This window comes from Columba livia, chromosome 21 (genome assembly GCF_036013475.1).
Source record: "Columba livia isolate bColLiv1 breed racing homer chromosome 21, bColLiv1.pat.W.v2, whole genome shotgun sequence".
NCBI classification, from domain to species: domain Eukaryota; kingdom Metazoa; phylum Chordata; class Aves; order Columbiformes; family Columbidae; genus Columba; species Columba livia.
Window position 1 is genome coordinate 6,426,157 of NC_088622.1, and position 17,037 is coordinate 6,443,193.

The 17,037-nt window shown below is 51.0% G+C and overlaps 1 protein-coding gene and 1 long non-coding RNA gene across 3 annotated transcripts in view; both read left to right on the forward strand.

Annotated features, from left to right (window-relative positions):
• The window catches only part of CCDC30 (coiled-coil domain containing 30), a 46,229-nt gene that overhangs the window by 402 nt on the left and 28,790 nt on the right, over positions 1-17,037 (forward strand). For both annotated transcript variants that reach the window (XM_065038167.1, XM_065038168.1), the window contains exons 2-5: positions 64-231; positions 1,002-1,122; positions 6,213-6,397; positions 16,877-16,966. In XM_065038167.1, coding sequence (XP_064894239.1) covers positions 64-231; positions 1,002-1,122; positions 6,213-6,397; positions 16,877-16,966 — 564 coding nt within the window. The remainder of the gene's footprint in view (positions 1-63; positions 232-1,001; positions 1,123-6,212; positions 6,398-16,876; positions 16,967-17,037) is intronic.
• LOC135575977 (uncharacterized) lies at positions 6,466-13,349 on the forward strand. Its single transcript, XR_010467503.1, has 2 exons — positions 6,466-8,315; positions 10,958-13,349. It is a non-coding gene; the product is annotated as an uncharacterized LOC135575977 (long non-coding RNA).

The following is a 17,037-nucleotide window of genomic DNA, read 5'->3' on the forward strand; positions in this document are numbered from 1 at the left end:
GGGAGGGGGGGGTCGGTTCGGCGGGTGCCGGTCGCTCACGGCTCCTCTCGGTTCCCCCCGCAGGCGGAGCCCCCGGTACCACCAGAGACCATCCGGCGCTGGCTGCGGGCCGAGGGCGCCGACCCCGCCGCCCCGGCCGAGGAGCAGCTGGGCCTGGCCTGGCGGCTGCTGCGCCGCGCGGAGACCCGGCTGGGAGAGCTGGAGCGGCGGCGGGCGGAGGAGATGAGAGACGTGAGGGCGGGAGAGCGGGCAGGGACAGCCCCGCGGTTCTGAACCCCAGCGTGCCCGTTCCCCCCACTTGGTGCAGCTGTAGGTTCGCGGGTGCTCACCGGGAAAAGCTGCTTTGCCCCCCCCAGAACTCCTGGGGGTTCAGCTGGAGAACAGGAGCTGAGGGGAGACCTTCTGATCTCTGAACTGCCTGAAAGGAGCTTGGAGCCAGGGGGGTCGGGCTCTGCTCCCCAGGAACAAGCGCCAGGAGCAGAGGAAACGGCCTCAAGTTGCGCCGGGGAGGTTGAGATTGGATGTGGGAACAATTTCTTCCCCAAAGGGCTGTGGGGCATTGGAACAGGCTGCCCAGGGCAGTGCTGGAGTCACCAGCCCTGGAGGGTTGGACAGACGGACATGAGGTTCTCAGGACATGGGGCAGCACCAGGGGCGGGTTGTGGTTGAACTCTTGGGAGTCTCTTCCAGCCAAAATGATCCTATGAACTCCTGGGTACAGCCCAGTTCTTCACACTGGGGCACCCAAAAGCACCCGGTGAACCCAGCACCTCCCACAGAGCAGCTGCTGAGAGTCCCCCCCATCCCGTCCCACTTTCCAGACCCTTCAGTCAAGTGTTTAACATCCCCAGGAGTTACAAAGAGATGAAGAAGTGGTGTCCTACAAAAGTTTGATGTTTATCCCATAAACATCAGAGGACTGAGAGCTATTCGCACCAACAACTCGCAGGCCTGGCATCAGTAAACACACTTGCTTATAACAATATTCTCTTTGTTTGCAGGTGGAAAGCTACGTGGGCCACGTCCGTCACCTGACGGAGGAACGCGACGCTCTGACCACCGAATATGAGAAGGAAAACGAGCGGCTGAGGCTGGAGCTGGCGCGGCTGCGGCTGCAGCAGGGTAACTCCTGTCCCCAAACACGGCCCGGGGACACGCGGTCACGGGCAGGCGCGCGGCGCTCCGCTTTGAGGCCAGCAGCGCGTTCTGCCGAGCGGCCTGCGTGCTGTGTTGTTTGGGAGACCAGCAGGAGTGTTAATGAACTCCTAGAGCTGATTTCTAATTGGTGTAGAGGTTCTTGTCTGATTTTACTGCCTTTATTCACCAAATCGGGCAGTTTCTCACTGCGTTGTTGCACTAAGCTTCTTCCAGAGGCTGTTGGAAGAACAGAATTGATGGTGCTGTTTGTTTTCCAACTCTAAACGGTCTGGCGGTGACTCCTCGGGTGACTGAGTGTCGAGCTGCATTCCCACTGAGCTCGGTGAATTTGCCGTCGCTTTTGGTTCAGACAAAGCCCAGGTTTTTTAACACAGCTTTAAGGACGGTGGCAGCTTTGCGATGGTGATTCAAAACCTCTCCTGTGCGCTTATTGTGCTACAGCCATTCTGTTGGAAAGAAATACTTCACTTATATTTCACTTCCAATTATTTCCTTTCTTCTCAAACCCTGGAATCACTTCTAGAAAGGGCAAATATATTTTGCTGAGTTTTGTTCTTGATTTTCTTCAGTATCTCTTGGGCTTTGAGTACTGCAAGTAGCACATTGTTATCATTAACTTCTCCTTTTGTGATATTATCCGGGACCTAAGGTAGAACAGGGGGTGGCAGCGCAGCTCGGACGCTTTCTTCATCAAATACACTTTATTTGGGGCAGTGTTGGGAAATGAAATGCAGTTTTGAGTTTGGTTTTTGCCAGGGAGCAAATCTGCCGGAGACACTTTTCAGAGCTGCTTGTGCTTACGTGCTGCCTGAAAATCTCGTTCCTCTGGGCACACAGAGCCATCGTTCAGCGTTGAAAATGCCCGTACGTGGGGGTTTAAACGGCCCACGAGTCGCCACGAACGTCACTGTGGCGGAAAATTGTGTGCCTGGTTCTTCTCTCCTCTTCCCCACGAGGTGGCAGGCGAATGACAAAGGGGTCCCGAACGCTGGGTTTGCATTTATTTCCTCGTTGCTCTGCTCCCTATGATTTTTCCCCTTTATTTGAAGGGTCCTTGTGGCCGTTGAGCAATGACTAACACTGGGATGGAATCAGAGACCCGTGTCCATTACCCTGGCGGGATCTGTGGTTCTGCGGTGTTTCTGTGCAGCTCCTGGAGGAGTTTCTTTGGGGATTTCACTGCCGGCCATTGGTTTTTAAGCCTTGTTCTTGCCTTGCTGACGGCATGAGCTGCGGTCCTGTGATACGTGTCGGTAATTCAGTGATGTGGGCAGTGGATGCAGCTCTGCCTTGTGCCGGGCTGCCCTCAGCAGCGAGGGATGCCAGCCAACCCCCTGGGCAGCCTGGGCCAGGCTCTGCCACCCTTACCAGGAACAAGTTTCTTCTCATCTTTAAGCAGAACCTCCTGTGTTCCAGTTTGCACCCATTGCCCCTTGTCCTGTCACTGGTTGTCACCAGAAGAGCCTGGCTCCATCTTCCTGACACTCCCCCTTTCCATCTTGATCCCCAGGAATGAGTCCCCCCTCAGTCTCCTCTTGTCCAGCTCCAGAGCCCCAGCTCCCTCAGCCTTTCCTCACACGGGAGATGCTCCACTCCCTTCAGCATCTTGGTGGCTGCGCTGGACTCTCTGCAGCAGTTCCCTGTCCTGCTGGAACTGAGGGGCCACAACTGGACACAATATTCCAGGTGTGGTCTCCCCAGGGCAGAGTAGAGGGTCAGGAGAACAAGGGAATGACCCCAAGCTGCCTCAAAATGGCGGCAACCAGAATCACCTCAGAGCTCAAAATGGCGCCAAAATCACCTCAGGGCTCAAAATGGCGCCAAAATCACCTCAGGGCTCAACATGGTGACCTCAGGGGAACCAATTTTGTTTTTTTGGCCTCGATGCAAGACTCTACACTTGCCCTTGTTGTATTTCATTCAATGTTTCCCTGCCCAGCTCTCCAGCCTGTCCAGGTCTCTGATGGCAGCACAGCTTCCAGTGTCACCACTCCTCCCAGCTTGGTGTCAGCAGCAAATGTCGAGTTCGGATGGGAAAGTGCAGCCGAAGTCAAGGCACAGGGGAGAGCCCTGAGCTGTGGGGGGCGCAGGATCTGTCCTGGTCTTCTTGTGGTGATGGTTTGGAGTCCCAGATTTGGGCAGCTGAGAAATTGGGAAGGGAAAGTCTTGGGTGACCCAGGAGATCCCTTGGCTGGGCTCTTAGGGCTGAGCACATTCCCTCTTCCAAAAGCAGCCAAACAAACCAGGAGCTCTGCTTGTTGTGATGACCCTTGGAGCAATTCCATCTGCTAAAAGCTGCTTCTGATGATAAAAAGCACGTTTTCTCCTGACACTTTCACTCCTCGCCCACAATGAGCTCGCAGGCAGCGGCCGCCGCTGGGTTCATGTTGGGTGAGTGGTCTGAGCTTCACCTCATTTGGTTCCTCTGCCCCCAGTGCCATTTTTCCGTCCCTCGGGGCGGTTCACGGTCCGTTCCCGACGGTTCTCGTCCACTGCGCCGCCGTGTGTTGGAGGGCAGGTCGATAACGCGATCGCTGCGTTGCCAAAAGCCTCTCTGAACCACAAATGTGACGGCAGTGAAATACAGCACTGCTGTGGGCTGGCCTCGCTTTGTTTAAAAAGTGGCACAAAAAGAATAACTAGTTGTAGGCTGATCTTTGCTTAAATGTGCCCCGCATGGCCGAGCGGTTGCAGCTTCTTGGTGGGTGAGGATACCAGTGAAATGCTTATTTCTATTTATTCCTGGGGTAAAACACCTTTGCAAATATAAAACTCGCTTCCAAAGAAGCAGAGGTGGTGCAGGAGATGGGTGGTTGTGGGAGCACGTTGGGGCAGTGGAATAATGTTGAATGCACGAGGTGTTTGCTCTTCTCAAACAGGACGTGTTGGATGTGGTGGGGAAGACATTTGAGATACTTGTTAAGAAATTAGTGAACTGTTACAGGCAGGTGATCTGTGCTCTGGCACAGAACCCCAGAACGTCAGGGGTTGAAGGGCCCTGGAAAGCTCATCCAGTGCAATCCCCCCATGGAGCAGGAACACCCAGATGAGGTTACACAGGAAGGTGTCCAGGCGGGTTGGAATGTCTGCACAGAAGGAGACTCCACAACCCCCTGGGCAGCCTGGGCCAGGCTCTGCCACCCTCACCCCCAACAAGTTGCTTCTCATCTTTCAGTGGAACCTCCTGTGTTCCAGTTTGCACCCATTGCCCCTTGTCCTGTCACTGGTTGTCACCAGAAGAGCCTGGCTCCATCCTCCTGACACTCTCCCTTTCCATCTTGATCCCCAGGAATGAGTCCCCCCTCAGTCTCCTCTTGTCCAGCTCCAGAGCCCCAGCTCCCTCAGCCTTTCCTCACACGGGAGATGCTCCACTCCCTCCAGCATCTTGGTGGCTGCGCTGGACTCTCTCCAGCAGTTCCCTGTCCTGCTGGAACTGAGGGGCCACAACTGGACACAGTATTCCAGGTGTGGTCACATTCCCGTCATCCTCCCAAATCTTTCTTCCTCATCAACCTGTGGAAATTTCTATGTCCTGTTAACATCGTTTAATGTCGCGTCGCGGTTGGGAGTAGGGGAATTATTTGCAGGAGAAACTGTTGGTGTTGGAGCCGCCGTGTGACATAAGAGCATTGATCCAAAAGGGACCAGTTGTTCCGTTTCTGGCAATAAAGCAGAGTAGTTTTCAGCTTATTTTAAATGAGATTGGGCAAAACTGGGGGGAATCTGCAAGGCAAGTTGATGGCAAGGGGGGTTTTCGGTTGAGCATGAGCCGTGGGCTCCTCATAATGCACAGCGAGCAAGGGGCGGCTATTTTAAACCACAGAACACAATATTTCGCTTCATCTTCACGCAGGAAAGCTGCGAATCAGCCGGGTGTGACCTCTGCATCGAACACGCGGTATTTTGTGACCGCGGGGAAGGCGAAGGGGAAACCGCGGGGTGTTTTCCATGCGCAGCTGGCTGCGAAACGCAGAGTGGAAACATGCGATCGATCGCAGCCCTGGGACGCGGCTGCGCTGGGTCCCCTGCGAAAGCCGCTGCGTGGAAACGCGGAGCAGACCCGTGCGGAGCTCCGTGTGTGTCCCGAGTGACATTAGGGCAATATTTGCCCTGCTGACCCTCACATGTCCCACTCTAGCACCCCGAGCAGTGAGGAGGGTGCATGTCCCTCCTTGCTCCACACAGACCCCACAACTCCCCCCGATCCTCATCCTGCAGCACTTGGCAGCCTCTATCATCTTAGTTCAGGCTGGAAATTTGGAGCAGGATTTGTTGGTTTTCTTTTTAATATGAGTTATATAGGGAGCTTTGGAAGCCTTTCCTTAGTTTCCAGCGCAGGCGTTGCTGTCCTGACCAAAATCTCCTCATTTTCTCCTGGAAGTTTATTAATTTCCAGCCATGCAAACGAGAGGCTCTTTTTAACAGCTGTTTGTTGCACAAACACGTCGCTGCTCAGCTATCAACCAAACGTCGTTCTCATCTCTCTGCCTTGCAGCCCATTGAACCTTGAAGACTCTCCTAGTACAGAGTCTGGTTATAATTTTGGGATATAAGGGTGAAGAATTGACAGTTTAATTCTAAAAGGATTGTTTTGCTCCTTTAGTGGTATAGGGCTTTCCAAAGCAAATGTTTATGTGACCGCCTGTTTGGTTTCTCTCAATTCCTGTTGTTTAATTTCCATCACGCTGTGTTAAGGGGTAAAAGGGGCCGGGGATAACCGGGTGGGTGAGAGGGGAGAGGAAAATGGTTGTAATGCCTCCTCCACTTAAAGCAAGGCGGGAAACTTCAGTCCGGGTGCAGCAGATCCCATCGCTCGCTCGGCAGGTGGGTGGTGTGAGCAGAAATGTCACGAGAGGTCGGAAATATCGGGACAGCGGGAACAGGGCTGAGATAATCAGTAAGAACGGGGTGGGAGGCACCGATGGGAAGTGGGAGAGGAGACCTGAGGAGCTGTGGGGCTCCGGGAGAAACGGGGGGAGCGTTTAGAGCACCTGGGGTCTGCAAATAGTCGCGTTTTGTCTGCTCCTCCGCTCACAGCGATCCTTGTCTTGCAGAAGCGCAGCTGGAGGAGGTGGAGGAGATGCTGGAGCAGGAAGGCTTGTCCGAAATCGCTCGCAGCAACACCAGCGAACAGATCGCCTATTTGCTGGTGGAGAGGACGGCGCTGCTGGAGAAGCTGGAGGCGGCGGCCGAGCAGCCGGACCCGCGCGGCCGCGCAGCCGGGCTGAGTGCGGCACAGGTACCGCGGCTCCGCTGCGCCGGCCGGCGCGCCGGGAAAAGGGCGTCTTTGAGATGTTTATTGAAGTAAAGGTGTTTCTCCTATCTGTGAGAACACTGTGGATCCTTAACGCTGAAGTTGATTTCTTTATTAGCTCTCACACTCGTGTATTCACAGTTGATTTGCTCCTGCGTCTTGCGTAGGGGTGGTGAACAGGGTTAATGTTAACAGAGTGAGCATCGAAGGGTTTGTGGTGTAGTTGGTCTGAGGGTCTTCATTGGGTAATAACGACTTTCTACTAATCGAGATTTCCCACTGATCCGGTATTTAATGTGGGATGACTGAGTTCTCCTGAAAATCCTTAAGAAGAAACCTTCGCTGTACTGAAGGTGCGGTTAGAACTCTTCCCTTGTCTCGTAGCGGCTGAGCCAGCGGTTGGACGTTAAGCAAACCTCTGAGCTGGGGAATGAAATTTCGCAGCGTGACCTGGCGATTGGCAGGTTCAGGATCATAGAGTCATAGAATCATTTTGGTTGGAAGAGACCTTCAGCATCATCGAGCCCAGCCATAACCTAACCTAACTCAAGCACTAAACCATGTCCCTAAGAACATCATCTAAACGCCTTTTATACATCTCCATGGTGACCATCTTTGAATTTGTGCTCTTTGAGGCTGAGAACATTGACGACTGGAAGAGCAGCAGCTGCTGCGTGTTGGAGAGACAGTTTGTGAGCGATGACCTCGGCTGGGGACATCTCTCTCTCACCAAGGCCACCCATTTCCACCTGCTCCTTGATATGGTGATTTCATGGAACTGGAGCCTGGGAGCTCCTGGTTCCTGTGGCCGTTCCTCCCGCATTTCCGTGCTCACCGCTATCCATAACTTGTGACAGCAACGGCTGTCGGATGTACAGGAGCATGACAACTGCCACACAGGGCCGGGTCTGGAGCCTCTTTAACCCTGTGGTGTTAGTGATACAGAGCGTTAAGGATTTTATCATCTTTTTCCCAATCTCCTGCCACTCAGAGGCTGTTTCTGCACCTCAAGGGAGAGCGATCGCTGCTGCCCGGGGACCTGGGGTGAGCTGAGGGCGGAAGGTTCCAGGCTGCATGTTGGAGCTGGCTGGGGCACAAGCAGGTGGAAGATTTGCAGACAGACCATGTCCTTCCTGTCTTATCTTCCATGAACTTTGCACTTTTAAGTTTCTAGTTTTTCATTCTGAGGAAACGGGCTGGGAGTTGAAAAGCTCCTTGGTAATTTTTTTGGGGAGGCTCGGCTTGGTTTCGCAGCATCCCAGAATGGCTGGGGTTGGAGAGGCTGAGGGAGCTGGGGCTCTGGAGCTGGACAAGAGGACACTGAGGGGGGACTCATTCCTGGGGATCAAGATGGAAAGGGGGAGTGTGGGTTGTCTGAATTTAGAGTTGATGAGTTAGTTTTCTGTATTTGGAGTTAATAGGCTAGTTTGTTGTGTGAATAAAGTTAAGTGTTGCGGTAGTTGTGAGGCGACTTGGAGGCGGGGAGCTTGTGGTCGGTGGGGGTGCCTGCGCCCTGGAGCCCTGGAGCGGGGGACAGCTTGTGACTACGAGATAACGATCTTGTTACCATGCGAACACTGCCTGACTAAGATTCCCGCCTTAGCTAGCTTAATGTCTGTTAAAGTGATTAGCCAATCAGCATGAAACATGTGTGCCTTAGACTATATAAATGTATGTTTGCCATACAATAAAGCGGACACTTTGCTTGCATCAAGTTGCGTCCCCGTCTCTCAATCGCGGCAAATTGGTGACCTCCGACGTGATCGTCAGCGACGAAACCGCCGAGGATTGAAAAACCGCCTACCTGGTGGCATGTCGCGAGTCCCGCAGAACGTGGAATGAGCTGCTGAAAGGAAGCAGGATAAGCCGGCCGGCCAAACAATCCCTCCGTCTGGAACGAGAGGTGAGCTGCGGGAAACTAGCAAAATGGGGAATCAAGAGTCTTCCCCTGAGAGAGACGTTTATGAGCCTATGAAAGCTCTACTTAAGAAGCATGGGAAAAAGACTCTTTCGGAACAAGATCTTAAGTTAATCCTTAAATGGGTGCAGGTTAAGATCCCCGCGGTGACTGCTTCTTCTATTTTTACGCGGGAACTTTGGGACGATGTGGGGGTAAAGTTATGGGACGCAGCCACCTCAGGAGATGAGGAAGCACAGTATATGCTCCCCAGTTGGAGAAAAATCTTTGAAACCATAAAGGCACAAGAGCAAAATCAGCGAGGCTCCGAGGAGGGAGCTCAGTCACCTCCCTCCTGCCCTTCTAAAATCGCTGGTGGGGCGGAACCCTCTGCGCCACCGTTAGCTTGTGCTGCTGGATATCCCCCGGAGGGTGATCCCTTTGACCCGGGTCCGATTTACCCTGAAAAGGAACCTGATCTTTTTCCCCCTGATCCTCATGAGGTTTGGGGAAAGATTAAGCGCCAAGCGATAAACGAGGGGGAGTTGGAAATAGCCAGAACTATAGTAGCCCCCGTTATATACCAAGGACGGGGGAGGGCTCAAGCTCAGTGGGAAGCTCTTTCTTTTTCGGTAATTAAGGAGTTGCGCCGTACAGTTACCGAGCATGGGTTGTCTTCCCCTTATTTTGCAAGCCTTTTATCTTCTGTATTCGATACATATGTCATGACCCCACATGATTTAAAATCTCTCGCGCGATTGTTATTAACCCCAACACAATATACAATGTGGGAGTCTCAATGGAGAACGGGATTGCAGACAGTTTTGCTGGGTTATGCAGGACATGCTAATGCCGCCTTAGCTGCATTGACTATAGAGCACCTCACAGGAACAGGGCAGTTTTCGGATCCCGCGGCCCAAGCTAGGGACATTCCTCGGGAGGCTTTGGAAGCAGGCAGAGAAGAAGCGAAAAGGGCCTTGTTGAGAGTCCCTGACTCTGGCAGACCCCAAAAAGCATTCACTAGTATCACTCAGGAACCCCGTGAGCCATATATGCAGTTTATGGATAGATTAAAACAAGCCTTAGAGCGGCAAGTTGATAACGTACAGGCTCGGGAGATTCTACTCCTTAAACTGGCTGTGGAAAACGCTAACGCCGATTGTAAAAAGCTCTTGAAGTCTCTCCCAAATCAAAACCCTACCTTAATTGAAATGGTGGAAGCCTGTAATAGAATTGGCACTATGGATCATAAATATGAGGCCATGGCTGCTGCTTTTGCGGCCATGCACAGCCCGATGGGCGCCGACCCACAGCGAAACTGCTATGGGTGTGGAAAACCGGGACACCTTAAAAAAGATTGCTTTAGTGCCAATGCTGGGAAACGACCCCAAATACCCCGAGTTTGTCCTAAGTGCCAAAAAGGGCGCCACTATGCTAACCAGTGTCGATCTAAATACGACTCTCAAGGGCGCCCCATACAGGGAAACCGATCGCAGAGCGCGGGACCGCGGCGCGCACAGACACAAGTTCCGCGACCGGCGCCCCCACAAACGCCGGGGGGGGAAACAGGAGTGTTTCCAGTCTCCGCCCAGCAACAGCAGGGAGCACCGGCCTGGACCTGGCAACCGCCCACACAGTAACGCTACTTGACTCCTCTGTTCACTTACTGCCTACCAAAGTTGCAGGTCCTTTCCCCCCCCGCCGCCTCCACTGACTGGCAAGTGGCGCTTGCTCCATGACCTCAGAAAAATTAATGACGCTATGGAAGACATGGGGGCCCTGCAACCTGGGCTTCCGTCACCCGCCATGATCCCTAGAGATTGGCATTTAACCATCATAGACCTCAAAGATTGTTTTTTCAACATTCCATTGCATCCAGACGATGCCCCTAAATTTGCCTTTTCTGTACCAAGCGTCAACATGCAAGCTCCTTTGCAAAGATACCAGTGGATTGTGCTACCGCAGGGAATGAAAAATAGCCCTACAATATGCCAATGGTATGTAGCAAAAATACTTAGTCCTGTCAGAACTGTAGTACCTGCTGCATTGTTATATCATTATATGGATGACATTCTAGTGGCAGCACAGCACCATGAAGTCATGGAGGAAGCTGTAGCCCTTGTCGTGGCTGCTGTAAAATCAGCAGACCTCTGTATTGCACCAGAAAAAATTCAAAAAATACCACCTTGGAAATACTTAGGATGGCGTATAAGGGCTCAGACTATTGCTCCGCAACCTTTACAAATACAGGCGAATGTAAAGAATTTACATGACATGCAAAAACTGCTGGGTACAATCAATTGGGTCAGACCATTGTTAGGAATCACTAATGCGGATCTTCGTCCCTTATTCGAAATGCTTAAAGGAAGCTCGGACTTAAACGCTCCGCGAACTCTCAGTCCTGAAGCCATAGCTTCCTTGCATAAAGCTGCGGCAGCGATTACCTCCAGACAAGCGCATCGATGGGAACCAGAATTGCCTTTTCAATTAATCATCCTTAATCCTGCTAGACAGCCTCATGCACTTATTTTCCAATGGGACTGCCAGAAAACGGACCCTTTACTGATCATTGAATGGATTTTTTTACCTAACCAAGCCACAAAGACAATTTCTACCCAACATGAAATGTTTGCATCTTTAATCATCAGGGCTCGACAGCGATTACTTACCCTGGCAGGCACGGACTTCGCCCTCATATGTATGCCGGTAACAAGTGTTTACTTGCAATGGTTACAACAACAATCAGATGCACTAGGCATAGCTCTAACTGGCTATGCAGGCCAACTCACTTCTCATCCGCCTTCTCACAAATTGTTAAGCATCGATTTCCACCTTTTACCTATTCCAAAGCGGAGTGACCAGCCTTTACAAGCCCTCACTGTATTCACAGATGGGTCTGGCAAATCTCACAAGTCTGTTATCCTTTGGTGGGATGATCATCAAGAACAGTGGAACTCAGATGTAGAGACTGTACAGGGTTCTCCTCAAATAGTAGAATTGTCTGCAGTTGTTCGAGTGTTTCGAAAATGGTCTATTCCTCTCAATATAATCACTGATTCTGCTTATGTTGCAGGAATTGTTAGCCGAGCAGAAGCTTCTGTGCTACGGGATGTTTCTCATACGGCACTGTTCAATTTGTTACAAGAACTCATTTTCCTGTTAGATTCCCGTCTTCACCCTTATTTTATTATGCATGTTCGATCTCACACTTCTCTACCAGGTTTTATTGCAGAAGGGAACCGACAAGCGGATTTGCTTACGCTACCGGTGCAGGTGTTACCAGATCGATTAGCGCAAGCTAAACTCAGCCACTCCTTTTTTCATCAAAACGCTGCAGGCCTTAAGCGTCAATTTGACCTCACTATACAACAAGCCCATAATATCATTGCGGTGTGTCCTGATTGTCAAAGGCACTCTTTCCCTTCTATAGCAGAAGGAGTTAACCCCAGAGGGCTACAAAGCCTTCAACTCTGGCAAACAGATGTCACTCATTTTGCTGAATTTGGTCGTTTAAAGTTTGTTCATTGCTCTATTGATACATTTTCCGGAATGTTATTTGCCTCCTGTCATGTAGGAGAAAAAGCACGCGATGTGCAAAAACATCTGATGCGCGCCTTTGCTACTTTAGGGGTACCCTCTCAAATTAAAACTGACAATGGCCCCGCGTATGTATCTAAAACCTTAACGACCTTTTTTGCCTCTTGGGGTATATCACACATTACAGGTATCCCTCATTCTCCTACGGGACAAGCTTTGATAGAACGATCTCACCAAACCTTAAAACGCCTGTTATTAAAACAAAAAGGGGGAATGGGGGCTGCTACACCAGAGGAGCGAATACAGAAAGCCTTGTATGTTTTTAATTTTTTGAATTGTTCCCTGTTAGACAGCAATCCTCCAGTAGTTCGTCATTTTAGCACAAACACCCTTTTTGAACCCAAGATTAAGCCGCCAGTATTGATCCGGGACCCCGAAACAGGTAAGATAATGGGACCCTATCCCCTTGTCACGTGGGGAAGAGGCTATGCTTGTGTTTCCACAGAAAGAGGTCCCCGCTGGATCCCAGCTAAAAATGTGAGACCTTTTCGAGAGACACTGCAGCAGCCTCCTGAAGACATTCCTGGTCCTGATCCTGCGACTGACATAGAAGACACTACCGATCAATAATTGAATGAACTCTGTTCCAGAGGTTAACAAATGGGAGCTTAAGTGTCCCCAATGTGAAAAATGTAATCCGTGGATTTGTAGAATTTGTGCTAATTGTGGAAAATCACAGTGGCTAAATCGCCATACAGTAGGACGCTGGTGTGATAACTGCCTAACAATTGAGTGGAATACAGTTCAGGTGTTATTGATAACAGGTAGAGAGACAGAATATTCTCCCCGGTATGATTATTATTCTGACGATTGGGGGAAAATTGTAGCACAAAGGTCTGTGGACATTTTATATTCTAAGATTGAATGCGCCAAAGACATTCAAATGAGCATTATTAATAGTAATCCCATGTGTGTTACAATGCTTCCAAAATCAATAACTGCTTCAATGAACAAGATTTTCCTCGTGCAGCAAGGAGCGGACCAAGATCAGAAAGAAATTACGAAAACCCCCAGTACGGAGCTGTTAGTAAGATGTCCTCGAGTTGGTCGTTTGCCGACCTTGGGAGGGTCAGTTAATTAAAACAAAAAGGGGGAGATGTGGGTTGTCTGAATTTAGAGTTGATGAGTTAGTTTTCTGTATTTGGAGTTAATAGGCTAGTTTGTTGTGTGAATAAAGTTAAGTGTTGCGGTAGTTGTGAGGCGACTTGGAGGCGGGGAGCTTGTGGTCGGTGGGGGTGCCTGCGCCCTGGAGCCCTGGAGCGGGGGACAGCTTGTGACTACGAGATAACGATCTTGTTACCATGCGAACACTGCCTGACTAAGATTCCCGCCTTAGCTAGCTTAATGTCTGTTAAAGTGATTAGCCAATCAGCATGAAACATGTGTGCCTTAGACTATATAAATGTATGTTTGCCATACAATAAAGCGGACACCTTGCTTGCATCAAGTTGCGTCCCCGTCTCTCAGTCGCGGCAGGGGAGTGTCAGGAGGATGGAGCCAGGCTCTTCTGGTGACAACCAGTGACAGGACAAGGGGCAATGGGAGCAAACTGGAACACAGGAGGTTCTGCTTAAATATGAGAAGAAACTTGTTCCTGGTGAGGGTGGCAGAGCCTGGCCCAGGCTGCCCAGGGGGTTGTGGAGTCTCCTTCTGTGCAGACATTCCAACCCGCCTGGACACCTTCCTGTGTAACCTCATCTGGGTGTTCCTGCTCCATGGGGGGATTGCACTGGATGAGCTTTCCAGGGCTCTTCCAACCCCTGACACTCTGGGGTTCTGTGGAAGGGACCTCTGGGGTTCATCCAGTGCAACCCAGAGTTTGGGCCATTTTGCACCATCTGACCAGAAGCCAAACGCAAACCCTCAGAAGACGGTGTTGTAGGAGGGCAAATATATCGTGATAATTCATGAGAAACGCTTCCCCTGCCTCCAGCAGCGCGTGGGCTCTGAGCTGACGTGCTGTCCATGTCTGGTGGTCCTTGATTCATTTTTATCGTCCGTGAGTTTGGTTGCTTGTTAAACCTGTGCAGTTTTCTTAATATGTAGTGAGGACTTTGTAGGACTTTTTAACATGTAGTGAGGACTTTGACAGTTCAGCTGCCATCACGTGAAGTTCCTTTCTTTCAACCTACCGTCTCCTGGTGTCCTTTGGCGCTCTGCAGCTCTTGCATTAAGAGACAGTGAACATCTGTCTTTCTCTGCCTTTTCTGTGCCTCTTGGGATTTTCCCAACTTTGGGAGCATCCCTTTCTGGCTGGAGAGTCCCAGTCTGCCCACCTATTGTAGGGATGGGTGTCCTTCAGGATTCATCGCTGGTACAATAACACCTTCAGATGTAAATATCCACTTTGGAGTCGAAGAATCTGTTTGCAGTGAGGCAGAGAAACTGCCCTGATGTGTCGTCACCCGCTCTTGGACAGAGCACCCAACCTAGGACAGTGTCCAGCTCTGGGTCCTCAGCACAGACACACATGGAGCTGCTGGAGAGGGGCCAGAGGAGCCCCAGGAATGACCCGAGGCTGGAACAGCTCTGCTGGGGACAGGTGAGAGAGCTGGGGGGTTCGGATGGAGAAGAGAAGCTCCAGGGAGACCTTAGTGAGGCCTTTCTGGACTTAAAATGGGCTGAGAAGAAAGATGGGGACAGACTTTTGAGCAGGGCCTGTTGTGATAGGACAAGGTGATGGTTTTAAACTAAAGGAGGGAGATTCAGGCTGGACATGAGGAAGAAATTGTTGCCCTGAGGGTGGTGAGAGCCTGGCCCAGGTTGGCCAGAGAGGTGGTGGATGAACCATCCCTGGAGACATCCCAGGCCAGGCTGGACGGGGCTCTGAGCAACCTGAGCTGGTGAAGATGTCCCTGTCATGGCAGGGGGGCACTGGGGAGCTGGGGAGGTCCCTTCAACACAAACCATTCCGTGGTTCTATGTAAGTGCAGGTTACTCCCATAGTTCCCTTCAGATGATTTCGACTTGCGCTTTTCCCCCCACCAAGGGAATGAGCATCCACCCCGTGTTGGGGATGAGCTGCCCAGCAGTGAGGAAAGCGAGTTACTGGAGCCAGGAGAGCGGTCGCACAAGGAGCACGACTGTGAACAGGGGTCCGGGCTCCTGCCTTCTCCTTCTGCTCCTTTTCCTTTGTATTTCTTTCCTTTTCATTTCCTCCTGCTGAACGCCCTCTCCCCCATCTGCAAACCTCGTGAGAAAGAGCTCCAGCAGTTGTATGTTCTGTTTTCTTCTGTAACACACAGCGTTTGCACTGGCAGCTTCTCCTGGCGGTCCCGTCTCAGGACTGTTCTTCGTAATGATCCTGTAACAAACGTGTTGCTGTAACAACTGGTCTTGACTACTGGGTGAAAGACAAAGCCTTGGACATGCAGATGATACAGGCCCAGGGTGAAGAACAATGGGAAGTTTACTTGAGTTCCTCCTGGTATGTGGTACCAGAGTCCCCTGGGAGACAGGGCTGTAAATACCTGGTTTTTACCCAGTTTTCATGCAGCTTTTACACTTATTAAAGCAAAACGTATTCTTGCATGATCAAAATGCTTTATAAACTCTCCGCTCCTCGTTGCTAATCAAACACAATTTCTCTGCAGTTCTTATACTGGGCACTTTTTTCTGTGTTTTTAAAACCAGGTGCAGGATAGACTGGAGATCTCTTTTCCAGGAAAACAGCTTGTTTACAGCGGGCTTTCTTTTCTCCCCAATGATGTCATTGCTGTCCCTGCCTGTGAACTAGAAACCGTTGATTGAGCTCTCCATTGTTTGGGTAGCATCACACTTGCTTTCCGGAATCATTAGAGTCGTAGCAGTGTTACAGGTTAATGGGCTAATTGCTCTTGTTACTCTGCTTACTGGAACGTGGAGCCTTTCTTATTCTCAAATGACCTGTTACGTGCTTGTTTTACTCTTAGACTGGAGATCCAGATACGTTCCTTTCTGTTACAGAAATGAATGCGGCTTTGAGCTGGGCTGCTCAAGCATAAGGGATGTTTTTGGATGTGTCCTCGCTAAAGCTGGGGTACAAACGTGCGTCTTTGTGAGGTCGTCTCCTATAGGTAGGTGGGGAAATGCGTTCTGGTAGAGGACACGGCACCTACCTGCACACTCAGGGTGCAAAATATTAATGACAACCAATCCCCTGAGCATTAGTGAGTATTTGATGTGTGCAGGGAGCAGGAATCTGGTAAGTCAGCTCAAAAGAGAGGGAATTAGCCAAGCGTTACTCTGATAAAGTGAGTCAAATGTGTTCAGCACCAGTATGGATTTCTGGGGAAAGCTGAGCCCAGGGGTTATAAAAGAAAGACATTGAGGACACTGAGGATACGGGTGTTTAATATAGTGACCCCACAGAGTGTCCAGTGTGAGCTGAGACAACGGAGGGATTGTCACAGGGGTTTGGGGTAACTCCGGTTGAAACGTTCTCTTCAAATAGAAAGTGTGATTACAAACCCCCTTCTAATAGAGACCTGTTGAAACTGAAAATCCTACCTGCTGGTGTCGAGGGATAGGTGACAGAGTGACGGGATGGCTGGGCTGCAGGAGCTCTGCAGATCCCCAGCCCAGCCCTGCCAGCGCAGGGTCACAGAGCAGATCACACAGGTGGGTCCAGGGGGTGTGAATGTCTCAGAGCAGGAGACTCCACACCCGCTCTGGGCAGCCTGGGCCAGGCTCTGGCACCTCCCAGCAAACAAGTTTCTGCTCATGTCCAGATGGAGCCTCCTGTGTTTCAGTCTGTGCCCGTTGCCCCTCACCCTGGCGTTGGGCACCACTGAACAGAGTCTGGTCCATCCTCTGACACCCACCCTGAGATATTGATCCACTGATCAGATCCCTCTCAGCTTCTCTTCTCCAGCTCAACAGCCCCAGCTCTCTCAGTGTCTCCTCATCACAAAGATGCTCCAGAGCCCTCAGCATCTTTGTAGCTCTGCTTTCTGCTGGTGTTGATTTAGTAAAATCTCTTTCTGTGCCAGGATGAGTTTGATCCCGTTCATCAGACATTAGAAGACCAACTCCAACAACAGCCCGGATCCCCGCAGCTTCCTGCAGAGACAATGAGCAAGGTAACGCATTTTACATTTTCACGCGGACGATGGCGCGCAGCTGAGCTCTCAACCCGTGGGCCAGTTCCTGA